This window comes from Myxocyprinus asiaticus, chromosome 26 (assembly GCF_019703515.2).
Source record: "Myxocyprinus asiaticus isolate MX2 ecotype Aquarium Trade chromosome 26, UBuf_Myxa_2, whole genome shotgun sequence".
Taxonomy (NCBI): Eukaryota; Metazoa; Chordata; class Actinopteri; order Cypriniformes; family Catostomidae; genus Myxocyprinus; species Myxocyprinus asiaticus.
The window spans coordinates 1,926,408-1,950,487 of NC_059369.1; the positions used below are offsets into that span (position 1 = coordinate 1,926,408).

At 35.8% G+C, this 24,080-nt stretch overlaps 1 protein-coding gene across 7 annotated transcripts in view; it reads left to right on the forward strand.

Moving 5' to 3' along the window:
• The window catches only part of ppfia1 (PTPRF interacting protein alpha 1), a 127,419-nt gene that overhangs the window by 34,525 nt on the left and 68,814 nt on the right, over window positions 1–24,080 (forward strand). For 5 of the 7 annotated variants that reach the window (XM_051656139.1, XM_051656140.1, XM_051656141.1 and 2 more), the window contains exons 5-10: window positions 6,144–6,218; window positions 7,368–7,460; window positions 14,885–15,109; window positions 17,722–17,868; window positions 19,345–19,479; window positions 21,272–21,355. In XM_051656139.1, the coding sequence (XP_051512099.1) occupies window positions 6,144–6,218; window positions 7,368–7,460; window positions 14,885–15,109; window positions 17,722–17,868; window positions 19,345–19,479; window positions 21,272–21,355 (759 nt within the window). The remainder of the gene's footprint in view (window positions 1–6,143; window positions 6,219–7,367; window positions 7,461–14,884; window positions 15,110–17,721; window positions 17,869–19,344; window positions 19,480–21,271; window positions 21,356–24,080) is intronic. The other 2 variants (XM_051656147.1, XM_051656146.1) reach the window with 1 other exon arrangement.

Here is a 24,080-nt window from a genome sequence, read left to right on the forward strand (position 1 = left end):
TGTAGATGAAAAAAGTCGGCTGAATGACATTCTCAGAATGTTCTACACTTTTTTCAAGACTATAAACTATCAGAATTATTTGTCCAATGCTGTGTAACTTTCAGAAAACCAGCTTTTGAACATTTTAAAACTTTTAAATATTTTAACTCTAACCCTCTTTACCTCGGATCGCATTTGCTGAGCTTCTTCAGAAAATGTAAATTGCATTATGATGCTAAAATTATAATTTTAGATGACAATCAAGTTCAGTTGGTCGTTAAAAGTTGCTGGACAAATATACGGGACATAATACAGTTGTGATTGCAATGCTTTAGATTAGATGATTGTTCAAAATAGCCTATTGAATATCAGGAATGTATCAAATGTAAACCCTAATATTACACCGCATCAGTTTTTCTTTTAATAGCTGTGCACACAGCATATTTACATCGATAGATGGTCCTTATATTAAGACCGAAAGTTTCCCCACTACTTGGTGCAGGTTGCCAGCTTGAACAGGGCCATGACGATTCGCTTTTGGGTCAGAACCGGTGGCAACCTGCGATAGACGCAACATCAGGACCAATATTACAGTCCTATCAGAAGGGCAACTGCTCCCTTTTGATTGCAATTTTCATCTTCTGATTGCATTTATTTGTGAAATTAAAATGACAGTAAGCTGGCTAATTTCAGTGAATTGTCTCGATACTCTCCCCATTTTAACAAAACTTCGGAGGGAAAACATTAGGGACATCTGGGAGGCGAAAGGTACACAATTAGCGATAAACACACATTTCTGTATGGAAACGGAAGATTTATTTTGTGATAAACCAAAACTTATGCAACAAAGTGTTTTTTTAGGCATGACGTCATCACACACACCATTTTTATCGATAAAAGGCCATTTGAATGGAAACAAGCAGAAGATGGCAAATTTTAAAAAACAATTATGCATTTTTCGCTTTGTTGATAACAAAATAGCGCGAATGAGTCATGTGAAAACCCAAAATACAGTGAATTGCAGTAGTCTTATCTTGATGAGATGAAAGCATGTACAACACTCTCCAGATCGTAATATCTGAGTTACTTTTTAAATAAAGTAACGTGTTGCTTTTGTACACATGTACTGTCCATGTATTGCGAGAAATCGGGAGTAAAAGTGTGCAAACTTTGGGGAGACGTAGTGCATGATGGGCATGGTATTTCTATAGAGTGTGAGGGCGGAGACTATTTAGCAGAGAGAGACAAATCACTTCTATTTAAATGAATGGGAGAAATTGGAACACCCAGCCAAGAAGCTCTAGCACCCAACAGTCAATAGATGTAGAAATTAAGTCCTGCTTTGCAGGTAATAGAGCCAATCACCTTTTAGAGACAGACCGCCTGTCAATCAACTCGCTGATGCGCCTGTGCATTTCGTGTTTTTAGCGTGATACGAGGTCAACAACATTTGGTTGAGTGAAACGCGGTTAAAAAAAAAGAAGAAAAGAGTGAAACGGTTGATTCATGTGTTAATACACACTGCATTAAAAAAAAATCAGTAAACACGTTTAGGCAGAGAGATTATAAGACTAGTCTTCCACTGGACAGGACATGATACACAGGGTGAAACACTCGCTCAATTCACAGACTTATGCAGCCGAACTGTTGTGTGTTACAGCTCCCTGTAACCAGGAAAATAGGATGAGAAAAGCTGAATCTGGATCAGTGACTTAAAGCAACGCTCTACATCGATTGTATACGCAGAGAAAATTTCTTAGTTTGCACAAATATTTGACATTTTTGTGTTATAATAAACAAGTAGTCTGATTCAGGAAACGGACCGTTTTTATGACATTTTGGTAGCATTAAAAAAGTTGTATCAACATGTGCCTTTGAAGTTGTGGCATCTATACCCACCGTAGATCAACTCGAAACAAGCGTGCACTGAGATGACAAGTGAAAAATATTATTTCATTCATCAGACTTATTCCTTGAACATATTAGACTGGTACTCCCCACTGAAATTTATCCTGATTTTTGAAAAACATCTCAAGTTGACTCTGGCATTGTCGATGGGCACAGCACATGATGACATACAGTTGCTATCAAAATTATTCAACCCCCCTGACCAGCAATACATTCTGGTGATGTGAATTAAAACACATCAACTAAAACCTCAGTAAACAGTCAAAGTAAGTTTTTAATACACATTTGAGTGATTTTGAGAACAAAGAGTTCATTTTACCCAAATTCTTATATAAAAAATAACTAATTCTTTCCACAAATGTCATGTCAAAAATATTCAACCCCCAAAGTCAATCATTTGTGGAGCATCCTTTACCCTTAATAACAGCAAATAAATGTTTCAGGTAAGTGTTCTAAGGCTTCAGACACCTCTCTATTAGAATTTGTTACACATTTCTCATGAGCAAATTCTTCCAGCTCATTGACATTCTTTGGTTTCTGTGCTGCCACTGCTTCCTTGAAATTCCAACAAAGGTTTGCAATGGGATTTTAATGATGGACTGAAAGGGCCATTTAAGGACATTACATGACCTATCCCTGAACCAGATTTTGGATGTGTCCTTGGTGTTATTGTCTTGCTGGAAAGTCCAGTGATCACCGAGCTTCAATTTACACACTGAAGGCATCACATTTTTCATGCCAAAATGGCCTGATACCTGAAAGAATCCATGGTGTCAGTCACATAGTCAGGATAGCCGTTTCCTGCAGCCGCAAAACACCCCCATAACAGGACTGACCCACCTCCATGCTTGACTGTGGGGATGGTGTCATTCTTGTCATCACCTTGTCATCTTACTCCAGACGTACTGCTGACCCATGGGTGTAAAACTCATTTTCAGTTTAGTGTCATACGTCTATAAAACCTTCTTCCAGGACTGCAGAGGTCTTTCCTAATTACTTCTTGAATATTCAAGGCAACATTTCTCTTGGTGAAGTTTTGCTTTCTTCCACACCCCAAGAAGGTTGCTGTTGTACCATATTTAAAAAATGTGTGAATGGTGCTGCCAACTTTGTCTATTGGAAATTGAAGTGCCTTGGAAATGTACTTTTAGCCATGAACTTTCTTGTGTAATGAAATAATCTCCTCGATTAGCTTTTGAGACAGCTTACTTTTAATTGCATTTTTTGCATAGAAATACATTTTTGCTTACAACGCTAAACTTAAATTTTCAAACTTAAATAAGTGCCATTGCAGATTGATGATTTAATTTTGTTTTAAATTCATTACTTGTGTAGCCTTACATATTTAAGAGACAGCAACATGCAATAGGGGTTGAATAATTATGACATGACTGTATTTTTAAAAAATCCTGCTATTTACAAATATTAGGTTATATATTCACACTATGACTTTGAATGTGTCACTCAAATGATATAGATGTAAAGTTTAAAAATTCTGGGTCATCAGAAAAGCTTACCTTTGTAAATCCTTACTGTCGTGGGGGGGGGGGGTTGAATAATTTCGATTGCAACTGTATATGATGCAGGTTCAAGTGTTGGACTTGGCTGCTTTCGGTAAGACAGTGGTTATTCTTCATTATTCATATTGGCTGCCATGTTGATGGAAAATTAATTCATGCATATTCATGTTATTGATTCTTTATTATAAATGTGACATGAAAACCTACTTTCTAAATATCTATTTGTTTTCTATGTTGTTTTGACATGAGTGTTGTACAGTTGCTAGCATGACCTGTAATGTCTCTTGTATGCAGTGCATGGCTTATTTGTATGGAATGCATAGCATAGCAGAAAAGAAAGTGGCTGTGAGAAAAAAGTAACGCAAAAGTAACGTAACACTTTACTTTCCATAAAGAAATATTTTTAATTAAGTTACTTTTGTAAGAAGTAACACAGTATTCTAACAAGTTACTTTTAAAAATAACATTACCCAACACTGGTCCTAAGTGTATAGTTATATGTTTAGTTGAATCTAAAACACTACAACTTCAGTTTTAGATTCATTAACCTGGAAACATTTGTCAGCCATCCATCTTTTAATATCATTGAAACAGTCTAACAGAGTGTACAGCAGAAATTTCACTGGGCTTCAAAGACAAATAAAGCTGATTGTCATCAGCATAACAATGGTATGCAATATTGTGTTTTTGACAAATCGAGCCCAATGGGAGCATAAATAAAGAAAATGAAACAGGACCAAGGAGGGGCTTGTGAATTCTGCTCTGTATCAGGAAAATCTTCCAGAAGAATGTTAAGTCACCTCTCTGTCAACAGAAGCACTGCTGGGTCATGCACAATGATCAGACAAACATTAAGGAAGTCTACCTCAGAATGGTTGAAATCTTGCCAGGCCAAAAAAAGGGCTGCATGATAACCAAAGCAATCAAAAGCCACCAATCACAATAAACTCTAATTTGGATTTACCATTGTGTTTTGTGTCCATTTTACCACCAGACTCTTATCTACAGTATATACAACCACATTTCAGAATAAAATCTGACCACACACAATTTTAAATATAGTATGTGCACAAGCTGAAATTTAGACAGAGCGCTAATACTATATGCACAGCACTGTATGTACAGGTGCATCTCAATAAATTAGAATGTTGCGGAAAAGTTCATTTATTTCAGTAATTCAACTCAAATTGTGAAACTTGTGTATTAAAAAAATTCAATGCACACAGACTGAAGTAGTTTAAGTCTTTGGTTCTTTTAATTGTGATGATTTTGGCTCACATTTAACAAAAACCCACCAATTCACTATCTCAAAAAATTAGAATATGGTGACACGCCAATCAGCTAATCAACTCAAAACACCTGCAAAGGTTTCCTGAGCCTTCAAAATGGTCTCTCAGTTTGGTTCACTAGGCTACACAATCATGGGGAAGACTGCTGATCTGACAGTTGTCCAGAAGACAATCATTGACACCCTTCACAAGGAGGGTAAGCCACAAACATTCATTGCCAAAGAAGCTGGCTGTTCACAGAGTGCTGTATCCAAGCATGTTAACAGAAAGTTGAGTGGAAGGAAAAAGTGTGGAAGAAAAAGATGCACAACCAACCGAGAGAACCGCAGCCTTATGATTGTCAAGCAAAATCGATTCAAGAATTTGGGTGAACTTCACAAGGAATGGACTGAGGCTGGGGTCAAGGCATCAAGAGCCACCACACACAGACATGTCAAGGAATTTGGCTACAGTTGTCGTATTCCTCTTGTTAAGCCACTCCTGAACCACAGACAATGTCAGAGGCATCTTACCTGGGCTAAGGAGAAGAAGAACTGGACTGTTGCCCAGTGTTCCAAAGTCCTCTTTTCAGATGAGAGCAAGTTTTGTATTTCATTTGGAAACCAAGGTCCTAGAGTCTGGAGGAAGGGTGGAGAAGCTCATAGCCCAAGTTGCTTGAAGTCCAGTGTTAAGTTTCCACAGTCTGTGATGATCTGGGGTGCAATGTCATCTGCTGGTGTTGGTCCATTGTGTTTTCTGAAAACCAAAGTCACTGCACCCGTTTACCAAGAAATTTTGGAGCACTTCATGCTTCCTTCTGCTGACCAGCTTTTTAAAGATGCTGATTTCATTTTCCAGCAGGATTTGGCACCTGCCCACACTGCCAAAAGCACCAAAAGTTGGTTAAATGACCATGGTGTTGGTGTGCTTGACTGGCCAGCAAACTCACCAGACCTGAACCCCATAGAGAATCTATGGGGTATTGTCAAGAGGAAAATGAGAAACAAGAGACCAAAAAATGCAGATGAGCTGAAGGCCACTGTCAAAGAAACCTGGGCTTCCATACCACCTCAGCAGTGCCACAAACTGATCACCTCCATGCCACGCCGAATTGAGGCAGTAATTAAAGCAAAAGGAGCCCCTACCAAGTATTGAGTACATATACAGTAAATGAACATACTTTCCAGAAGGCCAACAATTCACTAAAAATGTTTTTTTATTGGTCTTATGATGTATTCTAATTTTTTGAGATAGTGAATTGGTGGGTTTTTGTTAAATGTGAGCCAAAATCATCACAATTAAAAGAACCAAAGACTTAAACTACTTCAGTCTGTGTGCATTGAATTTATTTAATACACGAGTTTCACAATTTGAGTTGAATTACTGAAATAAATGAACTTTTCCATGACATTCTAATTTATTGAGATGCACCTGTATATGACATGAGATGTCTTGTTGTTTGTCGCAGGTGAGAGAGCGGTTGCGTGTAGCTCTGGAGAGATGCAGTGCTCTGGAAGAACAGCTCACAGTCGCACATAAAGAGGTGAGACACACACATACATAGCAGTTTTAACTCTGGATTATGCTGCAGTACTTATCCTGTAATGCTGGTAGAGAAAACATTGTTTTGAAATATCTGAAGTAATTGTTGTTATAATGGACAGAGTGAAGGCCCCTGCACACTTCCTAAGAATTCGAAGAACAAATGGGTGTGATATCATTTGAACTAAATCTGGCCAAAACAAAGGTGTTTTTGAATTTGTTTCGGTGGTTCGTAACAACCAGGGCAAACTTTTAGGAAAACTTCTTACCAGCTGCTAAACACCTTCTTACTACCATTGATCTACATCGTCGGTGGGTGTGACCTGGAATTCCACCTACTTTGAGGCCGACAGCTAATTCCCGTTCAGTCAACTTGAACACACTGGCATGTACACCGCATTTATTAGCTTGTTGGTGGAAATTTACCTACATCTGTACTTTAGTTTGTGTAGAGACATTTTCCAAGAACATCATGCGATTTGTTATTCGTATATAAGTCTAGAAAAGGAATAAAATCTACTCAAATACTCTCAAGTGCCCATTCACGCTATTGTTTTTTATGCTGCTTCACTCATGTACCACCTACAGCCAAAAGCCATTTACATATCTGCCCAAAGTAAGAAATGTCAACCATTCTTTTGTCTATATTCTGCCCATTAACACTGTTATATGCATTCATCTGTGCAGTGATATCAGTTTTACCATAAATTACAATAACAGAGTGTAATCAGCGCATTTTAAGGCCGCGTATACCATGTGAGCTTATTAGCGCCCTGAATGCTGAATGTAAACATGACAAATTACACATTATTGCTTTAAATCATCATCGAGTAGTTAAAACAGCTTCTTTTACTGATCTGGTGTGAATTTTACACATAAAATAAGGCATGAAGTCATTGATATCAATGTCATATTAGTTGATGTTTTACATGAAGTCTTGCGTCCTCATATTTAAACCTGTAAACGCCTCTCACAGCGGTGTGGTCGGTGGTTGTTCACAAACAATGTCGTTGCTCAGCTGTTTCAAACGTCTTTTTACCCTTGAACCAACAGTGAAGAAGAACTTCTCCGTAAGTGTGCTGGGGCCTAGACCTTTAGCACAGGATGTGATGTAATGGCTGTGTTGTTGTTGGTCATTGGTGTGTTGTAGCTGGCATTTTTTAAGGATCAGAGCATTCAGAAGAAAATGAAAACTGATGGGTCAACTGAAGTGAACCACAGTGCAGACTGCACTAATGGCAAGGTACGACACATCACAAACATACACTAAATTCTAGCTGCAGAAGTATTCTATATGTTTGTACAGTTTGCCTCCAAGCAAAACCATGAATTGTTAACCTTTATTGCTATGTAATGGAATGGTTTTGCTATTGACTACAACAGACACTCATTTATACCCTGTTTTGACAGTGTATTCAAAAATGAAAACATTAGGGCTGCACAATAAATCGACATAAATTTGAAATTGCAATAATATGACCTTGTGCAATTATTAAACTGCAAAGGCCTGTGATTTACAGATGTATTTTACATACGTGTGAAATAGAGTAAATTATCCTGCAATTTCAAGTGGTATTGCAAGTCATGCAGGAGATTAGTTATCAGTAGGGGGCAGTCGTGTCTCATTCTATGAACAAAGAATGATTTCTAATGGTATAGTCAAGCTGATTGTTGTTGTTACTTTCCTCATCTATAAGTCGCTAAAGTGTCTGCTAAATAAATAATTGTAAATGTAAGAACTAATGACAGTAACTTGTTAATAACCCATCACATGAATCTCCCAATTTCGCAGCTGCTCGACCTATATTAGGGTGATGTCAGTTTAAATGGCCTGTTTGTAAATCGTCTAGAACAGCAATAAAATGAGAATTATTTGATTATTATGTTAAAATAACTAATAAATTATAAATTATTACCTGATAATTATTACATTTAAAGAGAACAAGTAAACAGGATTTTTTTTGCCCTTTTTACATTACTATTTGAATTAAATATTCAATACAATGTAGTTTACTCATTTTATATATATATATATATATATATATATATATATATATGTATAAAAAGCTTTTGGATAGCTTTTGTTTATTTAGGGGGCCAAGCAGTGAAGCTGCTGGAATCCTATTGTAATTGTACTCATTTTCTTCTTTTTCATATTCTTTTTCTTTTTCTGCCCTAAAAGTATCTGGGCATCAGAGACCGTAAGTCGTTGAGACACCAAACTTGACAGGATGATCCCAAATCCCCCTCACTACTCAGGTGCACAAACGCACACCCTTCTGACCCCTATGTGCCGCTATAATAAACACCTTTGGCTCTGATCTCTGCAACCGTAAGGACAAGAATCGAAATTCCTCTGATTCCTTGAGTCGAGCCCTACAAAATGTATATCTCCGATTTAATTTCAATCTGTAATTTTTTTTTGGCATTTTGAAAAACGTACTTTTTCGAATTCCTCCGAGACCGTTAGTCTAGTCGGCATGCAATTTGGTATACATCATCTACAGACCCTCCTGACAAAAAGTTATCAAAAGAATTTTGATATGTCGAATCGTTCCGAAGATATAAGCAAATATAATTTGGGGCATGGCTTACAGTGACGTATTAGGTTGAATCTTGTGAGTGCAATTTTCAAACTTAACAAAACTTTGTACACATAGACAAGAGAAAACTCTAAGGTGATATGTCAAATCGTGCATGTGGCCTGTTATGATTAATTGATCCATATTTTGGAACTTAATATGAATGCACAAAAGAACATTTTGAGGTAACATGCAAAATTTTCATCAATTTGGCAGTGCTATAACAGAAGAAATAGCTATTTTTACAACTCCATTTTTAAGCCGTTAGCAATATGGAGATTGACAGGCTGTTTTACTGTTTATCCACCAGAGGGAGCCACAAGACAAAAAATTGTAAATGTCTGATTCCACAGAAATTCTAACATGTTGTATTTTGCCACAGCCCCTGTAAATCAGATAATCTTTTGAAGTCTGTTATGCACAGCTGTCTGACTGTCATTAAATTGTTGCAGGGATTACATAATTGTTAAACATTACATGCATCTTAATTCAGCTCATTTTTATCATGCTTAGTGATTTAACACCAATTTAACATTTAAATCTCAGTTATGATTAACTTTAAACTTGCAGCTGAGGTCATATAAATATTAAATTGACCTACAATTAAACATGAATAACTTTGTAAGAGAACATTAAATATGCCGTCAGCCCTCTGAAAAACATTTAGCATATTATTTATATTTATTATGGCCCAAAAAAAATGTGGTTGCGGATCGCACCAATGGGTGAGTAAATGATGAGAGAATTTTCATTTTTGGATGAACTATTCTTTTAAAGGACACCAGTATCATGAACATAAGGTAATATGTTTCTTTTGACTAATTGTATTTTTTTTGTTTTGTACATTATACATCACTCATTACATAGACTAAGTATTACTGCATGATTATTGTGTTTCTTAAAGCACAAGCATAAAGTATTATAACAGAATAAAAGTGTGAAAAAAGCAGCACATTGATTCTGTGCTCAACAGTCGCACAATAAAAATATTTTAAAATGTCTGTTTTGATAAATAGTCATGGATGTCAAATAATAATAATAAAAAAAGGGTTATGGTTTATATCAGCGGTCACCAATTAGCAAACTGGGGTCAGAGTCCGGCTAGATTCCATTCGGACCGAGAGATATCATGACATCGTCTGACCCATCTCTCTGTTTCTGCACTTCAAGTGATCAGCCCGACAAAACAACGGAGCTGTGTATAGCGCAAGTGCTTGGGCATAGATAGCACTGATCTTTCAGCGCTGTATCCTCGAATATTTTTCTCTCTTACAGAACGCGCTTCATTTATACCCTTTCGCGGTCCGTGCATTGCTAGACGTGGCGCCACGCGCAGATTTGCATACGTGGTTATTTTAACTACAGTAGGCAGTAGCAGAAAAATTCAGTGAGCAGCAATATAGATACTGGCATCTTTTGCTAAAGCACACTGCAGTAAACAAGAATGAAGCAAAGTGAACTTCATGTGTCTGAAATGAATCTGACCGTTCAGCTAAACCAGGTTGTGACAGGACAATGTGCTTCCAGAGCGCCTTTAAACAATTACGTTTTTTACCCCTAAAATTGCCTTTATTATGATCAGCATGTTTAAAGTCTTTCACAAACTGATTATTTTTGTGAAAATTAATCAAAGATGTCATCGTCTCTGGTATAGATGGCAAGGAAAAACAACCAGAAATGTGATATTACTAGTAATATAGTGAAGTTCTCAGGAGAATGTTTCCATTATTTGATTTTTATATTCCATTTATAGGCCTATTTAACTTTAGCTAACAGTATTTTAAGCTTTACTGTTGTGATGTACATTGTTTGTTGTTGGTACACTTTATGGAAAATATAAAAACGGTCCATTCGGACTTGAACATTTTTCCACATTTTCTCTCGGGGGGGGGGTACCCCTGAACCTCCATAATGTATCTTTCTTTAGTCACTAGGCCTGCTATGCCCCTTAGGTATCTAAAAATATTCTAACACAAGTACTGGACTGTTGTCATTCAGCTTCAAAACAAACAGTTGATTTTACCTTTTAATATTCATATCAAAGTGCACTCGGTTGATGAACTTATTCAAATATTTTAATCTTTTGTTAGAGTATTCCCCAAACCCCACTACTTTGGCTTTGTCTCTGGGGCCCCAGTGTCATAATCCGTGCCTGATTTTGAAGAGACTGTTTTGACTTTATGATTTTGGTTTTCTTTTACAAAGTACTATTGCTGCCAACTTGTAAATTTATAATAACTATTTAATAAAATTGATTAAGCATTCCTTATGTCATTTCATAGCTACAGTATACTGACTACTGACACCATGTAAGTTATTGTCTGGACCTTTGCTGGGAAGGAAATGTAGACCGGACCTCTTGGAACTTTAATTGAATACCCCTGGTTGATATCAAATAAAGTTAATATTTATTGCACCAATAGATGAAATATTGTGTGCATGCAAAAAGATTCTAAATATAAGTAGAGCAGGGTCATAGAATGACAAACAGTCTTTTAGTAGAATGTTTAGGTGGTTACACACGGGATGTAGTATTCGGAGGCACCTCTGCTAGTCATTCTCGTTCACGAGAACTATTCTGCATATTGCATTGTCATGCAGGACTGTTTGCGGAACACACTGCAGGAGTTAAAATGTTTTATATTTTTGTGTATGTCATTGGCTAAGTTTTGTTCATGGTTAAATTGCATATGAAAAGGTTCATTAGTGTTTGACAAAGAAGCACTTGGTGCAGATGTAACCTGACACCAGTACTCACTCACACAGCAAAGCTTAATATACAGATCCTATCTGATCATATATACATTTTTTTTTTTTTTTTTTTTTTGTCTCGTCTGTTTTCACTTAAGACATATTTGACCGTGTATACAGACTTTTCACAGAGTGTGTTCCCACACTGGTAAAAACAAAATGTAGTGTTTTATCTGCTTACTATAAACCGCCCTGTAATAATTAACTTTAATTTATTGCTGCTTATTTTTATTCATGCAGACTAAAATATCATAAATATCATAATAAAATAAATAAAAATAAACAAATAATTCCACCTTCCTACTAGGAAAAGTGCAAACTTTGTATTATACCTTGACTTTTTTTTTTATTAAAAAATATCACTTTGTGAAGCAAAGGTTCTGCATTACATGATGATAACACTTGTTTAACAAACATTTGCAAAGATATGTGTTCTAATCATGCTACATTGTACTCTTTCTATAAGTACCTGTAATGCAAATGCGGGCATTGCAGCATCATTTATAATATGGTTGCTCTGACATGTCTCTAATAACAGTCTAACATCTGCTAGGCGAACAGGATCGTTCCAATTTTGTTTTCTTATAATATTATGACCAACATGCAATGAAATGCCATTATGATCAAACATCAAATATATCAAGTAGAAATATCCCACATCCAAGTTTCATGTAACACAACATAATGACTAGACTTTCATTCTGATAACAATTACATCATGGCAACCAAAAAAAATGTAATTCCTGCATTCATCTCCAAAACATCAAATTTATGTTAGCTTGTCATATTCATCCCGTCAAAAACCAAATATGGGGCTACTGTGAATAAGGTCCATGTGTGCTTGGCCCCCGATGATTGCCGCTTGCAACTATATTTTATTATATATTTTCTGTGTACATTGATGAGGCTTTAAAATGTAAAGATTAAAAACGTAAGTTCTTAAGTAGAGTTTATAATCAGCGACACTAGTCTAGAATATGGTTGTTGGATGTTTTGTGTTTTTTGTACTGTATATTTTAGCTTTACCTAATATAAAGTTTTTTGTATACTATTACTGTACTTACTACTGCTTGCTGGTTCACTTTCCATGCACCACTTGTGCGCTACTCTGTCCTGTCTGTTTTGTGTAAATGCATTATTACAGTGTTTTTAGAGCGGTTCTTAACTACACAACTCCAACTTGTGTAACAGATGTGCTCTGAGTTTTGATTAAACCGAGGTTTATTTTGCTGATGTACTTTGAGCTCGTTAAATGTAAAGTGCTCCAGATTCACTTTAATCTAAAAATCATTTTTGCAAAATTCTAAATATGTTGAGCCGCTACAACCTAATATACTAATACAAATAAACATCCCATGGCACCTAGTTTTTGTGGATGGGAGGAGATGTTAAATTGAGAAGCACATTATACAGTTGTTGTGAATTCAGCTACACACAGAAGGTCTTCATGCTGTCGTCCGCCAAAATAAAATATGATGGTTTAGAACTCCTTGCATTGACTGGACAACATATCAATGCCCTGTGCAAATTAAGATGTTATTAATAAATATATAACTATTGTATGATAATCTAATCAATACAATAAAACATTACAATAATTTGATCCAGTTGTCTTGGTACCAAAAAGTAAAAATGAATAACTGAGACGCTATAACAAGTGGACAGGTACAATGTATGTGACCGTGAATACAAAGAAGACTGTGTTGTTTTATCTCTTTGTTTCACTGTTTTATTTATTTGTTTGTTTGTTGGTTGCTTAAGTTGAAATAAGTCTGAGTGTGGTTCTTTTTAAGAGGACGTAAGTGTGAACACTCAGAGAGTAGCCTAAATCTTTTTATTGCTTGTAGAATATGGGCAAAACATTACCACATTTTGGACAAAAGAAATAACTTACTATTTTTTTTTTAGTTTATCATATCACTGTTCAAATGACAATCACAATATTTTTCCAAAATATTTGGAAATATTTTCCCAAATAGTGCAGTTCTATTAAACATTATACAGTACATGTTAACCTGTATTTTAGTTTTCAAAATTTCACTAGCTTATACTTTTATTTTGATTTGTGTTTTGGTTTTCAATTTCAGTTCTGTTTTAGTATAGTTATAGTTTTATTATAACACCACAAAATATTATCTGTAACACTTTATAAAAATGTTGTATTTGTTAACTGCGTTTGTTAAAAGGAATTTACAATAACACAACTCTTTTTAATCTAGGCTCATGTTAATTTCTACATATATTTGCATATTTTATGCAAATGGTATCTGTTAACATTATTGAATGCATTATTAACTAACATGAACTACAGTGAACAATTGTAAATTTATAAATTAACATTGACCAGGATTAAACAATGCTATAAAAATATTGTTATTTGTTATTCATGATATCTAATGCATTTAATAATGTTAGCATAAAGGGCCTAATTGTTAAATGTTATCAATATTAGCTGCATGTGATGACACTTGATCAGAAACTACTTGTGCTCAAAATAATGCCATAAAAGTTAAGGTTTCAAGTTTCTTTTGTCATACTCACAACAACACCGCATACTGCAGAATTTGCTGATATTAATGAAATGTGCTATAAATGTTCCATTCCTGATGCATTCTGCTTTTATCAGCAGCATGGACTGGAATCACACAGTCTTGTCTCAGACAGCCTTTGCAAGAGAACAACTAATATTTGCCATACTTGCCCAAGTTCATGGAATGAAATATATTCAGAAGTTTTGTTTGAGGTCAACTGAATGAGGTCTAATTTAATTTGTATTTTTGTAATGTTTTACTGATGGCAGCACCATTATTTATCGTCAGTGTTTTGGTGCATGCTGGTTTATATTGGTGTAGCCCAGATTTTCTTGCCTCTCAACATCACATATGCAGGTGAACTGTGGTTGGTTGTTTTTACAATGGCAATCAAAAGATGTTCACCGGTTTTTTTTTTTTTTTTTTTGAGGAAAACTGAGAAATCAGGCTTGAGAGATTATTTAAATGAGAGATCATCCTACAATTATTTAAAATACGAAAAGTCATTTATTTTAGTTAACAAAAATATTTTTACTGCTAGTTTTCGTCTTAGTGATCCTTTTCAGTTATAATAATAACCTTCATGTGAACATGAGACTAGCATGATAAAACCATTTACTGACCTTGTTTGTGTTAATTTATATCCAACATCACAACTGCTGTGAAAGAGCGTTTATGCCAGTAAACATGATAACTTTCAAATGGTATGCACAAAGATACCAGGAAAGGAAATGCACCTAGAAAAGTAGTCCCATCTCAAACTACTTTTTTGTATTTGTGAAAATATGTGTGTGTGTTTCCAGCAGCGGTTGTCAGATGTTTCTCTGGCTGTAGATGAGGAGTTTGTAAAGGACAGTGATCTACAGGAGCTGGTGGACAGACAGAGTAAAGAGCTATTGTTGATGAAGGAGCGTGTGGCATCTCTCACTGGACGCATCTCTGAGCTGGAGGTTGATCTGGACACGGCACGCAAAGACCTCATCAAATCAGAGGACGCCAACACACGCCTGCAGAGAGACATACGAGAGGTACACTATGACTTGCCCATAATGCAGCAGTGCTGTGGATTTCTGTGTAGACAGTAGGGGTGAGGGAAAAAACCGTTTCAGCGATGCATCGCGATTCGTACTCAAATGATTCTGAATCGATTCTCAAAAGAATCCGAATCGATTCTGAGTTCAGGTTAAATTATGGCAGAGCAGTGGCGTGCGCCAAAGACAGATGTAGAAACAAAGACGCGAGTTAAGTGCATACACTAAAGTCAAGTGCACAAACACGACTGTTTGCAGACCAGCTGTAACAAAACACATGACCATTTGTGCCCGAATGAAACTACGGTCCCGAAATTCTTTCACAAACCCACGCACATAGCAACGGGAGAGTTTATTCGTGAAAACAAGCCAACAAACAAAGGGGGAAAACACAGAAGAAAATAATGATGAGGCAGCGGTTTGGGAGATGTTGGTGATGTTTTCATCTTTTTTTTCTATACCTTTCTCTACTCTTGCGCTCTCTATTTCATTGGCTTTTGCTTTATTGCCGGTCACTCGCTTGTCAGGACAGTGCGCACACCTGACGATAAAGGTTTGAAATCCATCGTAGCTTTTCGTGCGATTTTCTACTCACAGAGCAAACAGATGGAACAGTGCATACGAGATGCTTGATAAATTACTGAAGCAACAACTGCGCAATTTAAAGCGCTTTACTATCACCTGTGCAGGTGAGGAGAGGAGAAGCTGACAGCTGCACTCTCATAGAAGCAGATATATCTCTCATCCTGGACCAGCAACTTCCAGTTGTGGTTAAAAATTTAAATGAATAGCATGGCATAGATTAATTTGAAATAATAATTAAATACTATTAAATGATTTACAATGCTTAAACAAAAATAAATAAAAAATTATATAATCAGTTGAAGTAATAGTATTCAGTGTGTTTTGATGGAGAACCAGAATTTGTTTTTCTTGTGCTTTTAAGAGATTTTTTATAAGGTTCTAAAGAAAGAAACTGAAAAACTGAGATACTCTTTTAAACTATAGAACCATTTATTTAATCCTGTGGATGTTCCATGTTTTGTTCACAGCTCATACTGAATGTAAAAGGCCAGTTTATGTAATGTGACTCGTTCTGATTTTTTTTTAAAACAGCTGTTAAATAAAAAGCTGAAAGGGAAAAAATAGAGAGTAAAAAATACATTTTAAGAAACTGAAAAAAGAAAGAAATTGAAGGACAAGATGCATCAAGATGCTTCGAGAATCGTTTTATAATCGAATCGTTTCCCTTTGAATCGTAATCGAATCATGAGGCCAGTGAAGATTCACACCTCTTGTAGACAGTAAATTATATTGCACAACCAGTCAAAGGTTTGGACACACCTGATTGTTCTTTGTTAATTCTATTTGTATGCCTGCTATCAGCATGCATTTACACAGATGTGAAGCATCCTTGTCTGATGCACAGTTTAGGGGATAGTTCACCCCAAAATGAAAATTCATTTATCATTTAAGGCCAATTTATACTTCTGCGTCGAACCTGCCATAGCTTGTCGTGCACTACTTCAAAAATGTAAATGTTTTGCGTCGACACAGACCACAACAACTGTGATTAGTCTGCTTTGTAACCAGAGACCCCCCCAGGATGAAAAAAAGGTATCGGAGGTAGCGTCGTCAGGAGAACTGTTTTAACCGTGAACATCTGCTCTTTTAAAGGGATAGTTCACCCAAAGATGAAAATACTCGCATCATTTACTCATCATCATGCTATTCCAGATGTGTGTGACTTTCTTTCTTCACCACAACACAAATGACGATTTTTGGAAGAATATCTCAGCTCTGTAGGTCCATAAAATGCATGTGGATGGTGACCAGAACTCAGAAGGCCCAAATATCACAAAGGCATCATAAAAGTAATCCATTCGACTCCAGAGTTTTCTTCTGAAGCGATCAAGTTGGTTTTGGGTGAGAACAGACTAAAATGTAGCTCCTTTTTCACTATAAATCTTGACAGAAGTCTTCATGGCGATCATGATTTCAATCTTGATTACACTTCCTATACAGTCATCTAGTGTTCTGTGCATGCATCAACCACTAGGAAGTGTAATTAAGCTTAAAATCATGATGGTGCCTAGAGACTGCAATGGCAAGATGTACACTGAAAATGAGTTATATTTTGGTTTGTTCTCACCAAAGTTTTTCTCACTCAGTTTCAGAATAGATTTCAGGTTGACAACCAGAGCCAAACCAGTTTGTTCCCAAGTTCATGATATACACTGAAGCACATGCTCATGAAAGAGTGACATTTGTCGCAAAAAGCCAATTGCATGAAACTAGGAGAGAGTAAGTGGCTCTTTGCTCTTGTGCAGGATGCATCAGGACGGATTGGTGTTTACACCTTAAATGTGATGAGGTCACATGCATTTTTGATTACCATTTTAATTGTTTTGTTTTTTTACATTAAAAAAATAATTTTAGTTATACAGTATGTCTTATTTGGGCACAGTTTATATTTGTCTGAAAAACTGATTTAAAGCATTTAAGCATACGCCTTTGTATCAGAAGGTTTTTGTGTCCAGATGTTTGACTGGTAGTTTGTGTGAGTGTACATACTGTATAACATGAATATCAAGACTTGTTGTTTTCAGTCTGTTGCTCAGAAGGAGGACATGGAGGAGCGCATCACCACACTGGAGAAGCGTTATCTGGCTGCTCAGAGAGAAGCCACATCAGTGCACGACTTGAACGACAAACTGGAGAATGAGATCGCCAACAAAGACTCCCTGTTCTGTCAGGTCTGCATAAGTGTGTGTTGCATTTACATCATGCAACAGGGATGTCACAATATTAGATTCATACCTACAGTTACATTTATGCATTTAGTAAGTAAGTTTAGGCAAAGTCATTTACAAATGAAGAAAAATACAATACCAAAAACAAATGTAGACATATGAAATGTAATCAAAACTGTAATCATTAATGTAATCTTTTACATTGCACTTTTTTGGTAGGAACATAGCTACAAGTGGATCTTACAGGGGTTTTCCCTGCATTGAAATGTGCCTAAGCAAAGTTCATGATATTCTTCCTGCGTTTGGCACTTGAGACGCTAAATATGCTTCTCATCAGTAATACGCATTCTTGCGGTACTTTGAAGCCTGGTTTACACCCAATTGTAGCGTGAGCAATCACAGAACCCCTGGCAAGTGATCTGCTCTGCTCTAGGCTCTATCCTGCTATCTCTGGAGCTGGTGAGTCAACTGGGCTTCCATCAATATTCAGGCTCCAGAGATAGGATAGTGCAGAGCGGATCACTGTGAACCTTGATATTGCGGCACAGACCACAAACCTAATATCAGTGTTTTTCAACTGGTGGGTCGCAGGTCTATTCGGACTGGGTTGTAGATAGCAGGGAAAGATCAATGCCAAGGTTCTCCCATTCAACATTTTTTGGTGGCTGCCTAAGTGAAATTTTGGGCTGGCGAAGCAAATTTAATTATAATCTCGCATTCAGCGCTTTATACACACTAAAGTGTTCTCATCTGCAGTGCAATAATTTTTTCATAACTTAAATGTTTTGAGACATCTCTCTCTATCACCATTACATTCCATTCATGGCTACCATGACCACAGCTTTGAAAATTCTGGCATATACTTTTTATAAGATATATTTAAAGTTTGAACTAATATTTCTGTGTATTTTCATGTATGCATTCTGCTCTTTTTATTATAAAGATCTCATTATTTTACATTACAAGCTATGATGATGTCATCTTACCATAATTTCCTGAGATCCAGCGAAAAAAGTTTTACAGTTTCCCTTTTTTAAATGTCAGTATAGTGTAATCAAATCTGATTACATTAAGTCTGTTAATACCCAACAATGTGTAGCAGTCACTGCACATAAATTCTTTACAACTTAAGCTAAAGTTTAAAATCAGCATTAGTCAGTATTGGATCTGCCCATATTGGATATTTTGGATGCTTGTTAAAGATAATTTTGTTTTAACTGTAATTTATTTTTATTTATTTATTTGTTCCTTTAGGAGCCCATGCCTGAATTCACTTGTAGCATTTTGCTAAAAGTCTTGATTTTATGTACAGTATTATTTTCTTTCAAACAGACATATTATCAGTTTATAATATCTGCCATCATATAATTTATTTACTATCTTTTTATATTTTAGATCTGTCCAATGAGTGCTGGGGCTGTTGAATAAAACAGAATGATGTTGATTAATGACAGGTGTGTGTGGTGTATGTTTGTTCAGATGGAGGAGAAGAGCAGACAGCTTCAGGAGCGGTTGGAGCTTGCCGAACAGAAGCTGCAGCAGACTATGAGGAAGGCCGAGACTCTACCTGAGGTGGAGGCGGAGCTTGCACAGAGAGTTGTGGCCCTCACCAAGGTATGTCGGTTGATCCTGATGTATAATGAGAACCTCAGAAACGTTGGTCTCTTGAGAGACAGGCAGTAGTGCTACTGGTACAATGGTCTCATTCTCACAGCAGTAGATTTAAGGCTGGATTACACGATTTTCACGATTAGCTCCGATATTCAGGCAGGTTGAGTTGGTACTAGTCTGCTTCAGTCTGCAGATTTTGGACTAGTTGATGTTGGCAGATTTCACACAAATCATTGTGTGCGTAACTTGCATCAAGACAACACAGATGTCATTTTTCATCCAATCAGTGTGTAGTTCATTCCTGTATTTTATATTACTTCGCAAAAGCCTATACTGCAAAAGATTGTGTTGCTAAATCGTTTTATAGTATTTTTTGCCCAAAGAAATTTCAATGGCAAAAAGAGGCTTTTCAAATCTCTCCTCTCACTGTCGCTTGCATCTTCCGGGACGCACCGCACAGCTCACGCTCCCAGTGTGAATGCTGTAACCTGATAGTATGGGTGCCAAAATAAACACAGCCCACAACATTCTTGAACAGCCAGTGGTCGGTGCTGTGATAGCTCCCTACTTTCATTTGCTTGATATCTCTTACTTTTCTCATTGAAAATAATTATAGAAGCTACACACAGACCACAAACTGCACACATTTTAAATGAGGGAGGGTTAAATATGAGTTGAGGTTCAGCATGTGCCGCTGTTGATTACCACAAAAATAAAAAATATCAACCAGGTATTTGTATAGAAGACCAACAAATTTGAGAAAAATGTGCAGCCTTTATGGATACATACATGGAGGTCAAAGTCTGCAGGTTTTTTTGTTTGTTTTTGTAACTTGTTTTTTGTCTAGACTGAAAATGTTCTGATGTCTGGACTATCTGCAAGGGCTAATTCGTATACATACAAATGGTTTGACGTACTGGTAATGAGATCTCTATGAGAAGTTACATTTCGCATTTACACTGCAAATGTCTTGTCTGTAAAGCTGGAATGCTTAGACGTGACAGGTGACCTCAGACATTAGTTTACATGTTGTGTCACATATACTTGGACAGACAAATGAAGGCTGTAGTTTGAGTAAAAAGTTGAGATATGACTGAACTAAAGAGCCTGCCTGTCTCTTTTGTGTGTGTAGAGTGAGTCTTGTGTGTGCAGTGTTTCTCAGGACAGTAACACACAGGTGAATGTAGCTCATGATGTCATTTTGCCTGACGTTTATCTCATTCAGATTTCATTCAGACTGCAACTTGATAATGTGTTGTTTTATTTGAACTAACATCAAGGTTCAATCATATTACTTTGTGTTTAAAGGTGAAGTGTGTCATTTCTGTACTACTTGCAACACTAAACAGAATTGCAAAATAATGACATCTGCCTTTTGAAAGAGTGTTTGCACTCTTCAGGAAGTCTACCAATGACTTACAGTTGAATCTGAACATTAAAGTAGGATATGGGAAAGTATTTTTACATACAGAACATTACACACTTCAGCTTTAATGTCATCAGTTTGACATGAATGTGGGAACTGACACTTCATCTACATGAGCAGCAGATATCTGGATTGACATAATTTTCACAAATTCATGTATCTATGCACTCTACTTTGATTTATCGTCTGCCGTCCATTTGTGTGAGTTTTGCTCATTTTCTTGTCATGTTGTGGCCTGTCAGAGTTTTGTTAGTTATGCAGCATGGTTTAATGTTTATTCTGTAATTTATTCAGTTAAGCTGTTTTGTTTTTGTTTTTGGATCGTGTTTTATTATTGTTGTTTAGTTTTGTTGTTTGTCTCACTTGCAGGCAGAGGAACGTCATGGTAACGTCGAGGAGCGTCTGAGACAGATGGAATCTCAGTTGGAGGAGAAGAACCAGGAGCTGCTTAGGGTACGACACTTCAGACCAGTGGGTTTTATCGTAGAAGTGTGTGTATGCACAAAAGTTTTCAGATTTATAAAACTGTACTTATGCCTTCGCAACCTATATGAAGTTCAATTTATAAATCGACAGTACTGTGTCATCAGACCTACTCAGACAGCAGACAAGAGGTGTTTCCACAAATCAAAAGACCGTCAGTGTCTGTCATAACAGCAAAAGACCATACTATAAAAAGATCATAATATACTCACTCCATACTGTACTCATACTACACTTCATACTATACTACCATACTAACTCAGGGCACATCACAGATCCATCTTTGTTCAAGTGAACATCATTTTTTTGATCTCCACATTTTCTAAAGGATGGCCACTGAGAATCAAACGAACATGAGCAGAGAAATACTCACTGAAATACTTGCGTTTTTTTATAGCTTATACTGTAATGACTTCTCAATAGAGCACAACAGTTCCTGCCAACTTTTTCAGCCGTCTCGGCTCTGGAAATGTTTTATAAAATTCTTCTTAAAAGAGTTGTAAGCCACGAACCAAATCAACAGTTGAATCACAACATTACAAGCTTTGATTTGAAGCAAAGCATATTTAAAAATCTGATAAAAAAAATCTGTTCTGAACATCTTGGTAACACTTTAGAATAACTTTAATAAATCATTAACAAACATTATGTAATGCTTAACAGATCACTAGTTGATGTGTATTCAAATAGTTAAAAATATTACATATGTGCTTGTTAATGTTAATTAATTAATTTAACATTGCATAATGCTTAACAGATCATTATTTAATGAATTATTCAAATGCTTGCAAATGTTCAGCTTTCATCCGTATATGGCTTTGCACTTATATTTTATTAAATGTTTTATAATGATAGATAATTTGTTAATGCTTATTTGAATGCTTACAAATGTCATTTAAAGTTTTTCATTCATTATTTATAAATGAGCTCATGCTTTTTTTTTTTTTTGCTTTTTTTTAAGTTTCAATTGTTATCAGAAATGATTGTTATTTTTCACCACTTCACACACTTCATGTTTACAAATCTTTCATGAATATCCAGCTATTTAGTAACATAGATCTGTAAAAGCCCCACATTTGCTGTTTGTTTGTTGTGGTATGTATGCATGCTTTTACTATTTACACATCTTTATAACTCATGTATTAATTATTTGTTTATATTTTTGCAGAATCCAATCTAAAGTTGAAAGTATTAATTTACTGTTGATGTTTATAAAGGTTTATAAATAATTATGTAGTAACTTGAGCATTGGACTTTGAGCTAAGTTTTTGTAAGTGGTGGTTTGTTAAATTTAGTTGAATGCTTGATGCAGACAATAGTAACACATAACAATACTTTGTGTTTATTGCTTTAATAAATATTGTATAATAATAGTATACTGTATCCTTAAAAAATATGTATTTAATCATAAATCAAATTGAGGCAATAGACAGTTTTGCCTCAATAGACATTATTCACGCTTGCGCAATCTTTGATTTTGAATGGGAATGACAACGAGGCTGTGAGGGATAGACTTACAGTCTCTTCAGTGGGCTGTACTGCAGTTTAAAGTGTTTCTAGATTGTTCCGCGGACAAAACATTGAAAAAAATATCTGTCCAAGAACATTCAGTATATAAAGAACTCCAGACAACATGAGTTGTGGAAAATCAGATGTGATCTAGGAGCTTAATACAGCTTTATACCGTTTGTGTCATTGAAGAGATGGTGATTCAGTCCCTCACAGCCTTGTTGTCATTCCCATTAAAAGATGGCTGTTGCGTGAATAAGGATTATGTAAGCTGTTCTTGTTATTATGTGTTGTTGTTGATGTATGTAGCAAGAATACAACTCAATTTTACGAACCACCCCTTACACAAACTTTTACAGTAGCTTAAAGTCCAATGCCTATAAAGGTACTAAATAATTATTTGTAAACTTGTATAAACATGGATGAATAGTTTTAACTAGATTGAGTACTGTAAAAATATGAACAAATAATTAATAAAAAAAAAAAAAGATGTGTAAATAGTAAAGTATGCATACATCAACAAACAAACAGCAAATATGAGGCCTTTACAGACCTTGGTTACTAATTAGCTGGACATTAAAGGAATATTCATGGTTCAAAACAAGTTAAGCTCATTTGACAGCATTTGTAGCATAATGTCGATTAGCACAAAAATGAATTTTGTGTGTCTTTATCTTGAAAAAAAGCAAAAATGGAGGTTATGGTGAGGCACTTACAATGGAAGTATATGGGGCCAATTTTTGGAGGATTTAAACAAAGAAATGTGAAGCTTATAATTAAACTCATGTATTATTTGAGCTGTAAAGTTGTTGAAATTGTAATTTTTACAGTCATTTGAAGGCTTTAGGGTTTGTTGACATTACATCATCATTGCAACGAAGTTGTAAAATTGGCTGTAACGTAACACAGAAAAGGTTAAAAAGCAATTTTTTTCACACTAAAATCATATTAATGCATATATTTGGCTTTTTTAAAGGAAAAGAGAGACAAGTCAGCATTAATTTTCATGGTAACCCATTTCATGCCACAGATACTGTTGATTCAGCTTAACTTGTTTTGACCCTGGAATATTCCTTTGATAAATAATTATGTAAACATGAATAGTGTGTGAAGTGGTGAAAAATACTCAATTTCATAAAACAGTTTAAAATTTAAAAGTGCTTGAGCACATTTATGAATCATTTTT